Source organism: Malurus melanocephalus, unplaced genomic scaffold (assembly GCF_030028575.1).
Source record: "Malurus melanocephalus ecotype Western Australia unplaced genomic scaffold, MMel_1.1 scaffold_71, whole genome shotgun sequence".
In the NCBI taxonomy this organism is placed as follows: Eukaryota; Metazoa; Chordata; class Aves; order Passeriformes; family Maluridae; genus Malurus; species Malurus melanocephalus.
Window position 1 is genome coordinate 1,715,094 of NW_026623303.1, and position 18,654 is coordinate 1,733,747.

General features: G+C 39.4%; 1 protein-coding gene and 1 long non-coding RNA gene across 3 annotated transcripts in view; both read right to left on the reverse strand.

The window, feature by feature from the left end:
* The window catches only part of USP46 (ubiquitin specific peptidase 46), a 33,708-nt gene extending 22,553 nt beyond the window's left edge, over nucleotides 1-11,155 (reverse strand). Inside the window, exon 1 of one of the 2 annotated variants that reach the window (XM_057366794.1) lies at nucleotides 10,800-11,155. In XM_057366794.1, coding sequence (XP_057222777.1) covers nucleotides 10,800-10,835 — 36 coding nt within the window. In that variant the 5' untranslated portion in view covers nucleotides 10,836-11,155. Of the gene's footprint in view, nucleotides 1-9,702; nucleotides 9,857-10,799 lie in introns of those variants that run through there. The other variant, XM_057366792.1, reaches the window with a different exon arrangement.
* A 2,319-nt stretch (nucleotides 11,156-13,474) lies between these two features.
* Nucleotides 13,475-18,526, reverse strand: LOC130573939 (uncharacterized). The gene is made up of 3 exons (XR_008965370.1): nucleotides 17,144-18,526; nucleotides 16,776-16,869; nucleotides 13,475-15,064 (listed from the first exon to the last, which is right to left on the reverse strand). It is a non-coding gene; the product is annotated as an uncharacterized LOC130573939 (long non-coding RNA).
* Nucleotides 18,527-18,654: the final 128 nt, after the last annotated feature.

The following is an 18,654-nucleotide window of genomic DNA, read 5'->3' on the forward strand; positions in this document are numbered from 1 at the left end:
GAYTGATCGATACAAAGCAGTTATTGGCTACCACGCAACAGAGATGACAGTGTGACAATTATGTAAGTCTCATATGAAGATTGGTGTCATTGCTTGGAAAGTCAGCCTTGCCAAAGATGCACATATTCAGCAAAGCATCCAATATTCTAAGAGTGAGGAAACTGATAGACATGTGCCTGTCCAATATTAGCAATGAAGCAAACAGGCACTGTTACCCTTAAAACCTTGTCTGATACAAGAGAAACATGACTACAGAAGATTTATGCAGCTTCTGAGGAAAAATATCTTCATATTAATACTCATTGTATAGCATTCAGATCAAAGCAAAGGTTTTCTTTGATGACACTTTTAACATTACAATAAGTTCCTTAACATAAGAATGAAATGGGTGTTTTTCCAGTTTTGTAGGAAGTGTTCTCCACACTGAAATAAATTCTCCCACTACAGTTCATGAAAAATACTAAAAGTAACCTCCTACTCTTTCAACTACAGTTAAGTGTATGCTGTTAGACAAATACAATGCAAGTGCTCTGCTAAGTGTTGCTCCTACATTACTCATTTGCCGTTCCTCCAGGGTCAAGGCTTCTCACTTCAGAGGATGCCAGATGGTTGGACAAATCCTCTCTTCATGTTTAAATTTTCTCRTAAATATTGTGAGAGAGAGCAAGAATCAGGATTTACCAAACAAATTTATCACTCAGAACCAAACAAATTCATGTGAACTAACCAATCTTCATATATCTTCATATTTCCATTGCCTGGAAATATCCAAATACTTGCTGCTGAAAAAAAAGCATATGCTTAGTAACATCTCATCATAGAGCTTTACTTCTCCAAAACCAGGCCTTGGCTGTTGCAATTATAAAATGAAGTACCGTGTGTCAGAAACCCAACAGAACTGGCTAAATTCAATCTTTGGGTAAATGCACAAAAGTCGCTCAGACTTCATTAGGAGTTGTGCCTTCTTGTGTCAAAGGCAATTCCAGTCTGGGTTATTCTRAGGTGTCCAAAATTATACTATCAAATCCACTGAAAAGGAAGTCTAGGAACACAGGTAAGAAGCACAGAGACCAAATGCTTCAAAGAATGATATATTTCTTATATGGATAAAAAAATGTAGACAAGCTACTTACTAAAACTCAAACCATGTCACATTACACATATGTTACTTATTTTGCATACGAAGTTTCCTCAAAAAGCTGCTGACATAAGGACACAAGAAGGAAATTTTTCAGCYAAAGTATACCAGAAATTGTACACCCAAGCCAGGCTTAAAACGGAAAAAATATGTTATTAGAGATGTGTTACWGGTGAGTCAGTATCCAGTTTAAATCAACGATATCAAACATAGAAACACAGGTTAATCTACAGCAAAAGTCAACCATGGCTATTTAACATGGTTTTCAGCATGTTKGTGTTTGTTCTCACTCCCACCAAGTGAGTTTGGTTACTTCTACAGTGAAAGCCTGCTCAGACATTGTAATGCAACCGTTCCCTATGGTTTTATAAATGCTTCAGCTAGGAGAAATATCCTACCACAGCTGAATCTACCATAGTTCCATAAAAATAAGCAGGAGCAGCAGTGTAGCTATAAAGCCTGAAATGAGGAGAGGCGTATAAGTCAATCAAGTGTGATTTGGGAGTATTAAAGAAATTCATATCCAAGTATAGAGACAGTAAAGGAGATTGGCTCCTTCTTAAAAGAATACACTAATGAAGGAAATGCAGTGAAGTGACTGTGGTAGCCAGATCTTACAAGAATGAGAACTAGGTCAATGTGGAAACTCCTACTATGTATTCTATGATGTTGGTGAAGCTTGATTTCTCAGGGGTTTTACAACTGAATTCAACAATCAGTATTCAGCCCTTGTAAAATGGCTAAGACATACAGCTAGAGACACAGCCAAGCATAGGCCAGCTCAGGCCAAGGTTTCTACCCCAGCATCACTCTAAAACCATTCTGCCCACATGACCTATATTTTTTCCACTTGTTATCTTGCCCTAGACCTTCTAAAGGAGAAGGCTGCCAGTTTTCAGCTGAAATTTCTGATATGTTGCTAAGAGTTTCATTTGTGTTTTGCATCACATGAAACAGATTAAGTAAAAAAAACCCTGCTGTTCCTTTACACTTTAGCAGGCAAAAATAAACCACACCTTCAAGGGGAAAAGAATTTACATAAGATTAGTTCATTAAATCACATGCAGTAAAGTAATCTAAATGAAATTATGCTATGGAGGATGAGAAATGGACAAGAGATAACATGAAAGAGTGTCAACAGAAGACAGCAAATCAACTAAACTTTGTACTGTGACAGAGCTCTAAAAAATGGCACTAACTTTCTAAAAATATTCATGTGTTTAAAGTAAATGGATATAGTAAATAAATTAGGACTTCTCATAAGCCACCTATTAAGTGGGCATCACTAAATAAACAGAAATACAGTATGAAAAGCATAAAATTAATTAAATTTTTCTTTGTACAGAAAAATACATCTGTACAAAGAATAAGAAGAAATATCTTGTTCACAGGAAAATCTAATAAATATAGGGGAAAAACCCCAAAAATTTGAATATTTAAAACAGAAATTTAACAAATATATAATAAGCAAGAGGTCAATGAAAGAAGACAGCTGGTCCATGACAAAAGGTTTCAGACCATACTCATCTATAGACTAGATTTCTTTTTTCTTAGTATTCAGGGAAAGTGRGAGCAACACGATAGAAACAGACTTGTTTCCTGAAGGGAGAAACTGAAAACTTAAGACAAACTAATGGTGATGCTTGGGCTGGTAGAGGAGAAATTAGAGTAAAAATAGAAATTACTTCAGGGCTAGGCAGCCTGAGATTCAGGATTTTGGAAGGCACAGCATATGGGAGGGAAGGAAAAAAAGAAGACAGAGTGGAAGGTCTCATAGCCAACAAATGACAGTGATGGATAACTCAAACCATAGAAGACAACTGTAAATAAAACCCAAAATTAGCTCCCAGATGCAACATAAAGAAATAAGAGTAAGAGAAGAGCTAGAAATATCACAGCATGCAGCATATGTGCAGCTACTTTCAATAGATACATCACTTGTCCTCAGTGCTGGACACTGGCTATCATCAGGAACAATCCCAACTTTCAGAGAGATACTGTGATTAACTGAAWTAGCTGAATCAGCCTTCTTAAAAACTCATTGACATTAAATGCAAACCTGAAGCATTTTTGTAATTTTTAAAGTGTAAGTCCCACTAGATGGTTGGATTTAACCAGATTAGCTCTCTCTTTGCTCTGCAAAGAAATGTTTTTGTTCCTCCAGCAAAGAAATTTTAGGTCTTTGTTGCCACAAGAAAAAACATGAAAGAGAGGATGCCATGAAAACACATAGGGGATCATAGTAAACTACAAAAAGACCTTGGCTGACCAAAAAAACACTGTGTATTCAAATTTTTGTAGGAAAGATGATACCAAAATGTATCTAAAGAAATATTTTTTGTGCCATTTTTCTGAAGAGTCTTCTCATCATTAAGACAAATTATAAGAGCATGAAAGTAGAGGTCTAACCCTTTTTTTTTTTTTTTTCTGGCTACACTAAACAATCTCTATTTAGAGATCTACATATCACATATACCACAAATAACTTCAGCTCTTTACTGAGTGATTACCAAGAAACAGATAAAAATTGAGAGACCTGAAATCCTGAGCCACTTAAAACCTTAAAACTTTTTAAGGTACACAGTCTCACATAGTTGATAAACTTAGTTGCCTCAAAGCACAAAGTAACCAAGCATTGGAAGTGAGGCTATAGTGAAGTGTTGCAAGTTCAGTGTCTATATCCATAAGTAATTTTAAGAAAATATTGACCTTTAAAATTTCCAGGATTAGAGAGCTTTTACAGAAYTGCAACTCAATATTCTTTCATGAGTCTGTCTGTATCCCCAGCTTAATTGTTCTTGGATTAGTGACACTCAGGCTTTTGCTGGAAGAAGTAGCAAAACACTTGGTTTTGGCCAGTTTCCTTTTTCAAAATGCATAGCATCAAGATGGTCTCATGAGTCAAAAAGAGGTTGAGATTTGCTTACAGACTATTAATTTCTTCAATAACATTTTTGTCTAGGCCACCTACACTGCATATGTGGTGACTCAGAGCATTCTAAAAGCAARGCACCTTCTAAACTTCATCACAGCTGCACCAGGTGGAATACCTGGACATAAGTAGGAATATCTTCCTTGAATCCCCATACAAGATGAGTAACGAGGGCTGCAGTTATGTTGCAGGACAGGTTTAAATTTTTTTTTACAATGTTTTTCTTTTAGAGAAATTCTCTACAGAACTCAGATAAGTGCAAGATTCCGCACATGAAGAGAAGAATCACCACGTACAGAACAGGAAACAGCTAACTGAGATAGTAGTCTTTTTTTTTTTTTTTTAAAAAAAAGGACGTCTTAGTGTAGTGTAAGATGAATAAACCACAGGTATGCAGTATTATTTTTTTAAAATCCCCAAAAACACAAGTAGAAATGTTGTCACCATAATGAACTCTTACAGACGGCAGTTTACAAAGTTCTTAAAGTAACGTTCCTGTTTAACTTGACATGGTAAGATTTCAGACAGGACCTTACATCCAGGTTTGGCTGCCTGGTCTCAAGGAAGATAAAGATAACTGGAAAGGATCTTAAAGATTGTTCCAGTCAAAACGAAAGACTCAACTCTAGAGAAAACTGACCTGTAAAGAAGGGTTGTCTGTTGCATAAGGCAGAAAAGGGCATGACAATATTTTCAGGTGCAAAGTTTGTTACAGAAGGGAACTAGTCTGTTCTCGGTCTCAACAATGGACAGGATGTGAAGTACTAAGCTTAAATCACAGAAATGTAGATTCAGTAGGACACTGGGAAATGTGATGTAATTCAAAGATTCCCATCTTTGGAAATCTCCAACTTTGGCTGGCATATATCAGAAATAACAAAGATTTATCATATTCAGTAGACAGTTTGAGACTTTATTGTCCTAGGATACTTTAGGTACAGCTGTTACAAAGCCATTAAATGTGAAATTAAAAAATCAAATTAAATAACTGAAACACACAATATCCAGTAATGGCTGGTGTGAAACCCTCAGTACAACAGCCTTTTCTGCAAAGGTTGAGCATAGACAAGGACATACTTGGAGTTGAGTCCTGACTGTGGAGATGCTTCCTCCCMAGAAGCACTGATACACTGTAATGTTTAGTACATAATGTACATAAATGGATGTAAGTCTATCTACCTGACAGCTGGCCAGGGACAGTTTCTAAAGAAGCTAAAGGAAGATCAGSAGAAGAGAATTTAGCAGAAGCTAAAGGAAGATCAGCAGAAGAGAATTGGGTGACTGCTTCTCTGATTGGCCAGACTTACGCTCCACAGACTGTGGATCTTCAAATCCATCAGAACCTCAACTCTTGTGTGGCACTTGCCCACCACACACAGTTAATGAGGGTCCAGAGTCTGTTTTTAATATCATCTCTTCCACATTTCAGATTCAYTCAGCCTTGCTGAGTTGTAATTAGGAGGTTTCTTTATTGAGGTGTTTAGCATAACCATTGGTTTACTCTTAATTCAGCAACATGAAGCTGAAGACTGCATGCATCTAAAAGAAACAMACACTAAACCACATATTGTGCTCATAAATTGTCCTTTTGTGCTAACCTTCTAAATAGCTAGTAAGTACATAATAACCACTTTAGCCATTAAAAAGTATTCATGCAAGACAAGCCTCAGGCATTATTCCAGGTTATACTTTGGAAATTATATATTAGGATGTTTCTAATTTTGAACATACTTCTCTATCCAATAAAAAAATAGATTTTGTGGACTTCTGTTTCTCTTTTGATGGAGTGCACACTTTCTGTCTGTTAGTCCGTTACCCATTTATCAGCCATACTCTCAAGTTTCTCATTACTTCAGAAAGTTATTACAATAATTAGGTTTTGTATTCTTTGTACTTCTACATTTTTTGTAGAAGTATATTTTATATGTCATACTGAAATTGTGCACTTTTGAGCATATGCCTCTAAAACTGTATTGCTTGAACTATCTAATTGATCTTATCACATGTAAAAATTTATTTTCCTTTATCAACCTAAATAGGCCTTCAGATTACTGTTTTATTGTCTGGCATTGCCTTTATCTCTATTTATGATAAGATGTAAAAGACATGAAGAAATACACACTGCAGGCTGTCCAAATGAATAAATCCAGTCAAAAGTCATATGATCAATTCTGCAACTCAGGAATATTCTTATTGTATGAAACAGGATTTACTATTTTTGCAGAAAAAAATGTAATTTTTCAGTATCAAGCATCTTCCAAATCTGTTTGTAGTTTGTCTCTTCATTCTCCCAACGTCCAATATTCAAACAAATCCTGCAATGAGTCTCTAAAATCAWGCTGTTAAAAACAAATAAATTAAAAAATCCAACATTTATTCTTATTTGTTTCCTGAATGTAAAGACTCCTAGGCTTGTATGTTTTTTCTCTACAACCAGTTTCTAAGGTAGTTATAAAGCATCTCCTTGTTTGTTTTAAAGAGAAAGCTGAAATTCACATCTATTCATATAATTCTTCATGAATTATGTGAATGTTTTTAAGCAGAAAACCAACTATTTTTATAAAACTCATAACTATGAGACTGTGAGAAGAAAGAATAAAATGAAACACCAAAAAAAATACAAAATTAATCCAAATAATTGGAACTTCTTTTCCAAACAACTAATTGGAGGAGTAATTGTGAAGTATCTCCAGACACCTTGTATAAGAGAAAGCTGAGTGTGTTTAGAGTATTCTGTTTATTAAATTGTCAGAATACTATGAAGTGCTAATAGGAATATTTGAAATACTATTACAAAATTATAAAAGGGGAGAATTAATACCTGTTCTCAAAAGAATTCTAGAAGAGAGAAATATGGTCTAGAGAGCTTGTTAGCTAGATCACTATGAATATAAGTCAATACTTTCTGAAATGGTTAGATGTCCTTCACTGCACATAACAGTRATATCCTTAGGACACAGCTGTAGCATGAGCTTAACTCAGAACTCAAGGCARTACCTAAAGCTCATCAACAGAGAATGTACTGCAGAGGATTCTGGTAAGCATGAAATACCAGCATGCCCATCTACCTTTGAACCAGCATTTGGTACTTGAGTCACTGGATTATTTAACAGAAACAATAACCAAAGAGAATTACAGCATTGTAGGGGCTACATCACATGCCTAGTTGGTGYCGACAGCCTACAAGTGTTACAAGACACTGGCTGTTGGTATTCCCTCAAATAGAGKTTTTTTCAGATATGCTTCTGCACATCTATTGTACCTGTCCTACATAAAAGATGACAATTGCCTATTGTATAYGTCCTTCAGTGGTGAACATGGTGTGCAGACAGAGTGAATGAGGTGCCTGAAGGAAAGTTAAATTGAACATCTCAGGGATTAGACCTCCCTTTTTAGTGAATGTGGCCCTCATGCCCACCAATTCTTTCAGACACAGTTGCTTTTATCCTCTCCACCCCTTCAGAAGAAGTTTTAGCTCTCAGTTYTCATTAGGAAAATCAGTGAATAATAACTAGAACTGTTGTTATTGTTATAACTTAGGGGCCAAAACTAGTAAAAGACAATAGAGGAATTTTGTTTAATTCTAGAAAATTGTGCATTTAAATATTTACTACAAGTAAATGTGCCAAGTGGAAACTTCCCCCGCCAAATATTTTTTTCTTACTGGCTAGCTCCTACTGTGCCTGTCTCAGCACGTGAGAGCTCATCCAGTGAATATACAGTACTAAATATGTTTTGCAAGCAAGTTAAATACTGTCCCTGTCTTTCTTGCTTTGCTACACTTGTTTTGATCCTTCCTGTAAAGACTAACCATCTCTATCATCTTTAAGAGATCAAAATTACAACCCAAGATACCAAATATCAGGCAACTTAATAGCAAACAGACATCCAAAAATGCTGGCTAGCCGAGCTAATGTAGCTCTTGAGCTAAATTAATTCAGCAAAATTTCAGCCATTTTTTTCCCTTCAGAACATGACAGCACTTGGACAAGCACACACAAAATACTTTGTCAAGAAAGGACTACCATTGAAAACATAATCTAAGTTGAATTCAGGAAGGGACAATTGCTACCTCWGTCTCTCTTCTCCTACTCCCCACCCCACCCCTGAAAATAAACCAGACATCATTGTTTGGATTTTTGGGGCTTTTTTTTYMAAAAAAAAAACCCCAAAATCGTCTGTGGACACTCTCAAGTAGAATGGGAAAAAAAAAGAAGACCAGAACATTTTTTCTTTTATTCCTGAGATCAGCTAGGTCAAAAAACTTAGAAACCTACTATTAYGCAGCATTATATAGAAAAATATATTATATTACCTAAGAATTACACAGCTATTTCTTAATCCACAAATTGTCAAGTACTATATTATAGCATGGGAACMAAGTCTTGTAATCAGCATCTTTGTCTGATAGATTTCTACAGATGTCCTAAATCAAATTAGCACTGCAAATATTTAGGTTTTATAAAGGATAAAGTTTTACTTCTATACCTCYAACCTTCTGGAAGGTTGTCATAGCTCCTTCTGCAGATCACTGAGTTCAAGTCCACCACTCCAGCAGAGTGGACACATTTTGGAGGAGCCATAAGTGCTCCAACACATGCAAGAATTTTTATAAATTCTCCTACAGCCTCAAATTCCTGCAGCTGTCTGAAAACTCCACTTTCTTTTTGCCTAAAAGCACTTCCAGTCCCTGTTCCCTGTGGGTTATCCAGAAAATATTAAATGTGACCAACACAACATAACATCTCTAAAACCTAAGTACAGAGACCTCAAGGAACAGGCAGCCTAAAAACATCATTATCATCGTTATCAACTTTGCCTTCTGTCACAGTACCATGAGCYAGAATTGCCTTGAATTATGAAGTGAGTTCTTGTATGCCTTTTCTGCTTGAGGCTCTCCTTCCTCCCTTCAGTCTCTCCTTCTCTGAGATGCTGCTTTTGCAAGAYATACTGAAAACAACAGATGAACAGCACACCATTACAACAACCTCATCAGTTCTGCTGTGAACCTGTTCAGTCTTTGGGAGAAGTCTACTGCATACAAGTCTGAAGTACACGAAAAAATCAGAGCTCCTAATACGTTATGCCAAGGTCTTATATCCACCTATGAACCTGCAGCTCCCCTTCATGTGGTGCTCTTTGATACAGTTTGCAGGGCATCACATCCACCATTTATCAGCAGTAAAAACTGRAGCCTGCCTCAGAGAGAAGGTAAGTTCATCCAGGTTTTCTCCTCAATCCTGCACTGTTTCCTAAATCTCTCTTTGCAGCATTCCTGGCTCTTTGGACTGGAAATCATTAAGAATAATGAAAATTTCAGAAAAGGGGTCACTATTGATGAAGATAGGCAAGCAGCCAGGTTATTATACCTCAAATCTGTATTTTGTATGAATTCTTTTAATCCCAGAACTAACTCACCCTCTCTGCATTTCAGAGTAGGCATGTCAAAGGGATGACTGAGGTTTAAATAAAAACTATGCACGGGATTTCCCTGGCATCTCGTTTGAAACAAAAGAGCAATCCCACTTAAGTGGAAGTGTGGACATGTGGAAGGGGAGCAGGCTTGCAATCTGCACTCCCTCACCCTGACCCCACAGGAGCCAGGCCTCTGGGGCTGTGCCTGTTGCCTTACCCTAGAGACAGGCTCCATTCTCCAGGGCAGATGAATGGTATGTGTGGCATCAGCAGCACAAGGCATGCTGGGGCACCACATGGAGGGAAGCTGGCAACTGTGTGTAGCTGCTCTTGAAGAACCTGGAAATAAGGGTGAAAAATACAGACTAAAAAACCCAAATGTAYAGATATAGGATTCTCTACTGTTTGCTTAGCATGGGGGTGCTTAGCGTGCAACTATTTCTTTGGCAAGTTTGCTACTGCCTCACTGTACTAATAAACCTTTGACAAAGTTTGAACTTTTCCTCCTCCTACCAAGAAGTTTCAAAAACCTAAACTGAATTAGGTGCTTCAAGTTTGTTAGAACTAAAATTAAACCCAAACACCATGCAGAAAGCATTCTTTCAACTGTTCCATGGAGAGAAAAGTAGCCAAGTGAACATAACAAACAAAAATATTAATGTTTCCTTATTCTGTCTTAATTGTCTAGTCTGGTTTAGAGAAAGCTAAGTGATTCAAGAGTACTTTACAAACAGCAGTTCTCTTTGAGCAGCATGCGGTGCAASTTAAGCCCTGTTAGCTCCAAAGCCAAGACTCCCTAGAACAGGTACCTAGCATCGAGATCCAAGAGTGTTATTAGGCATCTAAACATCCTCCTTTTCTGTGTAATCAGGGGAGCTCCCGGCCCTATGAGATCACAGGGCGCCTGCCTGAGAGGGTTAAACAGGGTCACTGAGATAATGTGGATTCAGAACCCAATTTTGGTCCTTTCGCAGGATTATTAGGGTAGGAGGAAGGGCAGGAGGAGGAAGGGCAGGCCACGGCTTCGTCTGCAACGCGCCTCGGCCGGGGCCAGACCAGCTMCGGGGGGCCGCGCACCGATTCTCCATCTCCGTCCCTCCCCGGCCCACGCCCGGGCTGCTCCGGGAAAACTCTTCGGGACATCGTCACTCTTCGTCGGCCAATTCTATCCCAGGCACTTCCCGGCGCAGCCTGCCCGGTTCCTCCGCCGCCGGGGCAAGGGACGGAGTCGCGCGTTCGGGCTGCGCCCCGGGGGCAGCCCCCCCAGCCGGCCCCCAGGGGCTGCCGYGCCTCCCGCCCCCCGCCAGCACTCACCATATTACAGATGGAGGCGATGTTTCTGACAGTCATTAGTCTAAAGRTTGCAGCGATCCCACACCGCCATCTTTATAAGGTGAAAACAGCCCCGCTCATGGTGGGAAGAGCGCAGGAAGGGATAGGGGGCGGCGGCGGCTCCTGCTCCGGGGCTGGGATAAAAGCAAGAGGAGGGGACTGCACAGGCACCCTTTGCGCCCGCAGAGCAGCGAGAAGGACGGACCTTCCCGGCCTCCCTTCTCCGGCGAGTGACCGGGATCTTCAGCAGCGCGGGGAGAGCGGCCGCATCTCCGCTCCTTCCGCCTCTGCTCTCGCACGGTCCGCAGGGCCSCGGGCTCCCGGCTCAGCCGCGCCTCTGCGCCAGCCGGCACCGCGCTAATCTCTCCCTTCCTCCTCCTCCTCCTCKTCCTCCTCTCCTGGCGGCTGCCGTTGCCGCTCGCCGCTCCATCGCAGCGCCGCGCCCGCTGATCCGCTCTGACAGCGCCGGGGCAGGCARGGGAAGGTCAGAGGCAGTGCCCGGCACGGGGCACCCCGGCGGGCCCGGCGGGGCGGCCGCCGCCGCAGCCAATGCGCTGCGGGGCCGAGGGGGCGCGGGGGGGCTGCGCCCGCCGCCCCTCCGGACGGGCGATCTGAGAGGGGCCGATCTGCCTCAATCTCCGGGCCTGCAGTGGCCATGAGGCTGCGAAACGGCCTCAGCGCGTACGAAACCATACCACCAGGCAGTAGGGTGAAGGACAGGAAGGCAGAGTGCGGGCAGGAGGACGTGGATCTGTGGCAGTGACGGCGGCACTGTGCTTTTGGACATGCTCTCTCCACCTAATTAGAGGTACACAGGAGCCCAGGGTCTTGCAAAACCCACAACAGTAGTCTGGAATGTAATTTACTGCCCACAGTTGGTGCTTTGTATTGTCGTTCATGCAGATTAACATTTATCTGCACAAATGCTGTTTTGGGATTGGGTCTACACMACGTGTGCAAGTGCTCACTCACAAGTTCACAACATGTGGCATTTGTACCACAGGGTTAATGTAATAATCTCAGTTTCTCTGCAAACACAAGCAAATCGAGGCCCATGTCTTTCTCCAAGGTAGAGCAGTGTGAGTGTATTAAATTTACACACGTGATAATAGGCACAAGGTTGTTAAATAACTAACTTGAGGTCACATAGCAAATCTCTGAGAGAAGCAAGAACAGAGTTCAGTTCAGGCAATCCTCATCTTAGAATTCCCCTTTCCTTAGCAGATGTTGCTTTTTTTTTTTTTTTTTTTTTTTTTTTTTTTTTTTTTTTTTTTTTTTTTTTTTTTTTTTCCTTAGCAGGAGCTTAAGGCCCATTTATTGTTGCACTGCTATGCTGAGGAAATCATTCAAATGAAGAGAGAAAACTACTGACATTTCTACAGACACCTCTGCTCCCTAGAGCACCTGAAGTGTGGCAGAGACATGCYTGGCTACGCATTTCATTTCATGATGCTAGAATAAAATAATTTCTGCCTAAAGAGCCTGGGTCCACAGGCTTTATTTACAGGAAACATTATGAAGTCTATATTTTTTTTTAACTATTATTTAAAAAGAAGGTGTATGATTACTAGTAAAAATCTGGCRTCAGCAATCACATCTAAAGATAAATTCCTACCCTGAGAATACTGTTAGGTAAGTGGCCTCAATCCAGCTTATTGTGGAAAAGCACCCACTTTATAAAAACGGTATCAAATTCGGCGTTAGTTGACAGTTTCAGCAAAGAAAATCAAAATGGAGTTGTCACAGAGACAGAACTTCCTTTCCTCAGTAAGTCGGATTAGTTACATTAWATTATTGCAGACATTCAAAATACAGGATGGAGAAAGATTTTTGGASATAATGGAATAAAATCCTCAGGGCCACTAAACTGCATCATAAATCTACAAATCWCTATACAAAAGAGCCATCACATAACATCACTGAGAAAAAAAAATCTTTGGTATAATTCTATTAAGTTCAAGGTCTTACAATTATGTGTGAATTTGATCCCAAGTGTTTAATTTGCTTAAACTCAGAGGACTGGATTACACAAAGTATCACAGGTTTTCTCAACAAAACCGGGGAAAATGGGAGGTAAGCCCACATGTCAAGACTGAAGCAATCAAGATCTGATCAGTCTTCAGTGCATTTCTAAGAGACTGGACAGTACTGCACTGTACCTGTTTTTTAAAGTCTGATATCTTTATTCAAGAAGCCTAATCATGTATTCTTTGCTGCAGCCCACTTATTCCAATTTGCTGTGGAAAATCATAATTGCTCTCTGTGAAAAGTTATAAAGCAAATGAATGGGTTTGAAAGGTGATCAAAAATTTAAATGAAACAAAATGCAGTATCTCATAAAGCCATTTGCCTCATATATGTTTTAATGTCAATAACATTATTTCCATAATACAAACCCCAAAGAAATCATAGAAAGTGTGAAAACAAAAGATAAAAAAGTCTTATTTTCATAATTTTGCTTTTCTCAAATGCCAATTACTTGACTTCAGGCTAGGTTTTCTGTTGTTTCTGTTTGTTAAACTTTTTTTTTTTGGACACAAAATTAAATTGCTACTAATTAAGACTTATTGGACTTATTAGTTGTCCAAGGAAATGCTTGTAAATATGTACATACATCATTCTGTGAAGAATTCAGTATCATATTCCTTAATGTTAATATGAATACTTTCATTTAAAGGTGGACCCATTTATGATATACTTCTGAAGATTAATAATAAAAATAGGGAATAATATTAAAGTGTTTACATGTCAGTTTGACAACAGTCTAGCACTGGCTTTTCTCCTCTTCAGACATATCAAAATAGGAAAGAGGAAAGAAACTTTCATGCTTGACATGGACTGATATATGTTTTTATTTTCTTCTTCTGTTGTCATTTTCCGGAATAGAAACTTTATTTCTGTAGCCATTTGAACATAAAAATGTGCTAAGCAATGCAACAAATGCCAGTTACAAACTTTATAGGAATTGTATAAATAAAGAACAGTGCACAATTGTTTCCACTCTAAAGCATTGCCCTATCTCTTTACAACAAACAACTAACCCTGTGTTTTTTCTGAGTGTTAGACAAAGAGAAGGAAAACAAAGGACTATTTATAACCTAAGAGTGCTTATATAATTTCTGTTTAAAGGTCAAAAAATACCTCCTGCATTTAATTTTAGAACTGACTTGGTCTCATCTGGCTAWATACTTGAACATTTTGATTTCACTACCTGAAACATGGATCTATTGTAAATATCCTTTTTGGCTAGCAGAGCTGTGGACTTCAGTAACAGTTTCCATGTGACTTTTTCAGAGTACTTTGCAAGTAGTCACTCAAACTTGTCAAATTATTGTGTGGCAAGGTAATATTAGCTTCTTTTACAAAGCAAGATAATAGGCAGCAGAACTTTAGTGAGTTGTCCAAAGTTAYACAGGAAAGTTGGTAGCAAATCTGAGACTGGAAATCTACTCATTCTGTGCTGCAAAGAGGATATTGCATTTCCTCTCCAGAAATCTTGGAAAATTCCACAGAGAGTTCATTTATGTTTTTCTTGTAATGAACTTGGGTCCACTAATGGAGAGACATCAGTGAGTTTTGCTGAACAAGTGTTTGGAACAGATCAAATTTAGGATGTACTTCCAACAAATTAAAAGGTCATTTTAATGGAAAAGGCAGTTAAAACAGTACTCAGGTTTTCTGGAAGCATGAAAAATATATGAGGAGAATTAAAGGAGAGTTCAGATATCTGAAATACTTTCAGTGCTGACAATGTAGGTTTAGAATTTTACAAACTTTTTAAAATATGTTTTGTATCTCCAATTATATTCTACCAAAAATAGCAAAATATCTTCAACAAAGTGGCAAATGTGTTGACATGAGAATGAGAAATTGGGATTTTCAGTGAGGCTTGGCCCTCACTGCAGAACAGACTGGTGGCTTTAGTACAATGCCAAATGCCAACTTAAAGTCTATGGATTGAATCTGTSGCACATGGCTCATAGCAGGTCTATGGAAACCACGCCATCTGCACCTGAAATTCTAATGGTAAGAGCGAGTTATAGTCCATGAAAAATTCATGGAAATCCAAAGAAAATGTGGAGAGTCTACAACCAGTAAAACAAGTTTGAAATTACTATTTTTCTTTAAGACTGTCATCATCAAAGCAACCMCTACCCAACATTTTCAGATTACCTGAGAAATTATTCCTCTTGATTGAAAATACTGTAAAACTTCATATTTTGGTGACAGTTTGACTTGTCGGGATTCTAAAGACAAAGCATGAAAAATAAAACTSTATTAAATTGACTCCTGAATCTTGCCTACCTTTTGCTAATATAAACATCTTACTAGTTGGCAAGTAGAGAATACCATTTCTTCATTTTTCTCAGAACTTGCTACTTTATAGAAGAAAACAATACATATTTACAGCATCTGACCTCATCTTTTTTTGGCCAGATATCAGATGTGAAAGCCCAAAGACAGCAGAATAAGACATGCAGATACATTAATGTTGATGTACCAAAAGCTGACTGAGTAGATACAAGGGGTCTAATAGTTCTCTAGTGCAAGCCATTAAATGCTATTCTRTGAAGAGGCTGTTAAAGCCTCTGCAGTCAGTTCAATAATGACCTAGAGGTGTGATTATCTCATAATATCTTACTCTTGTTCTTTTCCTTCTGCTTAATTTTGTTTCAAATACACTGTGTTAAGAGTTTGGAACAGTGACAATAAGAGAACTTCAGTGTATTGCTTCATCAATTCAATAATGCTAACCTTCCCTACACTCACCACTCAAATAAAAATATTCCTGCCTTTGCAGAAGGTAGAAGATTGAAGATTAGCCTCTTTATCAGGTATTTTATTTAGCAAGGGAGCTCACTGGCAAACAAAATGTGATCTAAGGTGGAAGAATACTATTTAAATTCTGATCATATATATTGGCTKTAAAGAGCCAAAAATTTTAACCATGGAAGTAATTCATCAAACAAAAGAAGACTCACTGAGCAAAAATAACAGGAACCTGAAGATTCTAAMAGAAATATATTCCTATTTCTGTCTCTGGAAAAGAAATAACAATTCTGGCTTGCCCTCCCCTTCTCCAGAGATTCTATTTATTATTTTTATTCTATTTTAAAGGCTCGAATTTTAACTCAAAGACATTCTGAGGGCATAAAAACCTAAGGACAGATAGACAGGTAAGCTGCAAGTGGCATTTAATCTATTTTCAGAATGAATTTAAAATAGCCTTTTCCTTTTATTAAACTGTGCATAAATTAATTAAATTACATTTTTATTATCATAAAAGTTTTGATAATAAAACTTTGACCATCTCAAAGTTTTAACCAAATTACATATTTATGTATATATATATATATATAAATAAATAAAAGGCTGTTATATTCTAAAGTTCCAAACCTGACAATTATTTAATGCCACTGAGTACTGTAATCCACCTGCAAAGACTGATGGTCACATCAAGGTTTTACTTGCTTGGTTTTCCTTTATATTAGTGTGGAGAAAGATGGTAAAATTTGAATGAAACATTTATGGACATTGCGCATTGTGGTAAACTCATAATGTTTATAAACAAGTGGTTTTCAAGAGTCTTTCTTCTGAGAGAATAATCAAACCAGTAACTTTGAGACTTAATTCTTGCATCCGCTAATTAGAGTACAGCTCTTCGAGATTTGAAGAAGTTAGTTCAGTTCATCCAACTCCTTAAAAAGCTCAACACTAATCTACAAAATAACCGAGACCCTGCTGCCACTTAACTAATTTCAGAACGTCCCCATGATARTTGAATTTCCTACAAATTCTGCTCATGACTAGGCCTGTATCTCCTGGTTAGTGATCCAGGTTAATCTCAAAATTAACCTGTACTCAGATCCACCAATATTGTGGTCTTTCCCACAAGTCATACCCAGATTGCAGGCAGATTCAGTACCCAGCTGAGAAGTTCATTCAGATAAAAGTTACCTCCCAGAAACATGGAAACAGCAGATCTGCCTGCAGCCTTCTAGGTAACAATTCAGTGGTTACAGCACTTTTCCAGGAAATTGGGAGAAACAACCTGCAAGTAAAGAGATTCAAATCCACATCTGACCCTTGCAGTAATTTATTAAAGGACAGTTATTTTATTCTCTAGGGAGGGTTTGGAAAAGGACAGACAGTCAGGCAGCCTCTGAATTCCTTTTGTTGAAATTGAGCCACTATCAGACATAAAAGTAAGTTTCATGGAGCCAGAGAGAAGACAAACAATGCAAGCTTTGTATGGGGAAAACAAAAGAAAGCTTGTGAGGGGCAAGAAAAAGGTGTAGGATTATGTGAATGATTAAAATTCTCACCTGGGATGGATACTGACAACTGGTTTGCTGTGGTTTGCTGGTTTTCTGTGTAACAGAAGCACCAGTTTACATTCTGTAAKGGAGAAGAAGAAACCAAACTTGACATAAATCCCACTGGCACAAGTGGTAAAAATTTTAAGGTTGGATGCCACTTCATCATTTTGACTACATTACAAAAAAGGACCGATCTGACTCAGGTGTTTGACTGTAGAAAGTAGTCATTGCAGACGAGCCCATTTGAAATAACTTAAAACTACACGTCTCACAAATTTATCTCCAGAGACTAATTTACATAGAGTCCTGAGACAGGTTTGGAATCTTGATGTACAGACAATTAACTTAGCCAGCACATGGTTAATCTGCAACAACGTTTTAAGTATCAAGAATTAGACAGGAGAGGTAACTACGAAGTGCTATGAAACAATTTTTAGAGTCGTCTCCTGATTGCAACTATGTGGCTATTTGTTTCAGACTGAATCAGATTGTGTTATTTCTGTTGCCAGTAATTTAAATTCAGGGTTCAGATAACAAACAGATAGTGGGCCAACTCATTCTTTTCTTTCCACACACTTACAGGTGCTGCCCTGGCAGTAAACCAGCATGAACCGAGACATGTTGTTTCTCACTGAGACCAGAAGCTACAAATTGTCAGCAATATAYACATGATTTTGAGAAGGGACTTGCATTCAATTCAGTTTGGACAACGCTCCCAGGCACATGGTGTGATTCTTGGGGTGTCCTGTGCAGGGCCGAGGGTTGGACTCGAAGATCCTGATGGGTCCCTTCCAGCTCAGTATATTCTATGATATGCTGCGATTCCTACCTGCCTAGTTTTGCTGGGCAACATATAAAGTCTCTGTGCTGCAAATTACTAATTCCCTGTTTATGCTCATCTGCTTGTACTCACTCCAGAATCTCTTAGTAGCACCCACAGCACATTTTATCTGGGGCAGAGCAGCAGCAGTGCTCTGGCTCRCAGGACAGGCCTGGTGTCACCGTGTCACCCCTGACGCGCAGCCCAGCAGGCCTGCATATGCTCCATGTCAGGGCATTAGCGAAGCTCGGGGCTTTACCTCACCATCCTCACAAACAGCTCCTAAGCTTCCTAAGCAGGGCTTAGACGAGAGTTTAGACAGAGATCAGCGGTATTTAGTGCCTCAAAACCGCTACACAGCTGGTACTTCGCACCGAAGGCGCTTTTGTTTCCCTGTGTTAAAGGCCTCCGGGCACCCCAACTCGGCCTGGGCAGGGATGACGAGCACGTCCCCACGAAAGCCTTGCTTAAAGCATCCGTTGGGGGCACCGCTGAATGAGCGCCGCGGGGAGCGCGGCTGAGAAGCCGGATCACCCGTCAGCTCCAGCCGTGCCCTGGCTCTAGGCCAACTCAAGAGCCTCTGCCTTAGCGCCGTCCAGCCGTCCCTGCGCCCCACCCAGCCCGTCCCAGCGCCCCGTCCGGCGTTCCCACCGCCCCACCCACCCCGTCCGGCCGCCCCAGGGCCCCGCCCACGCGG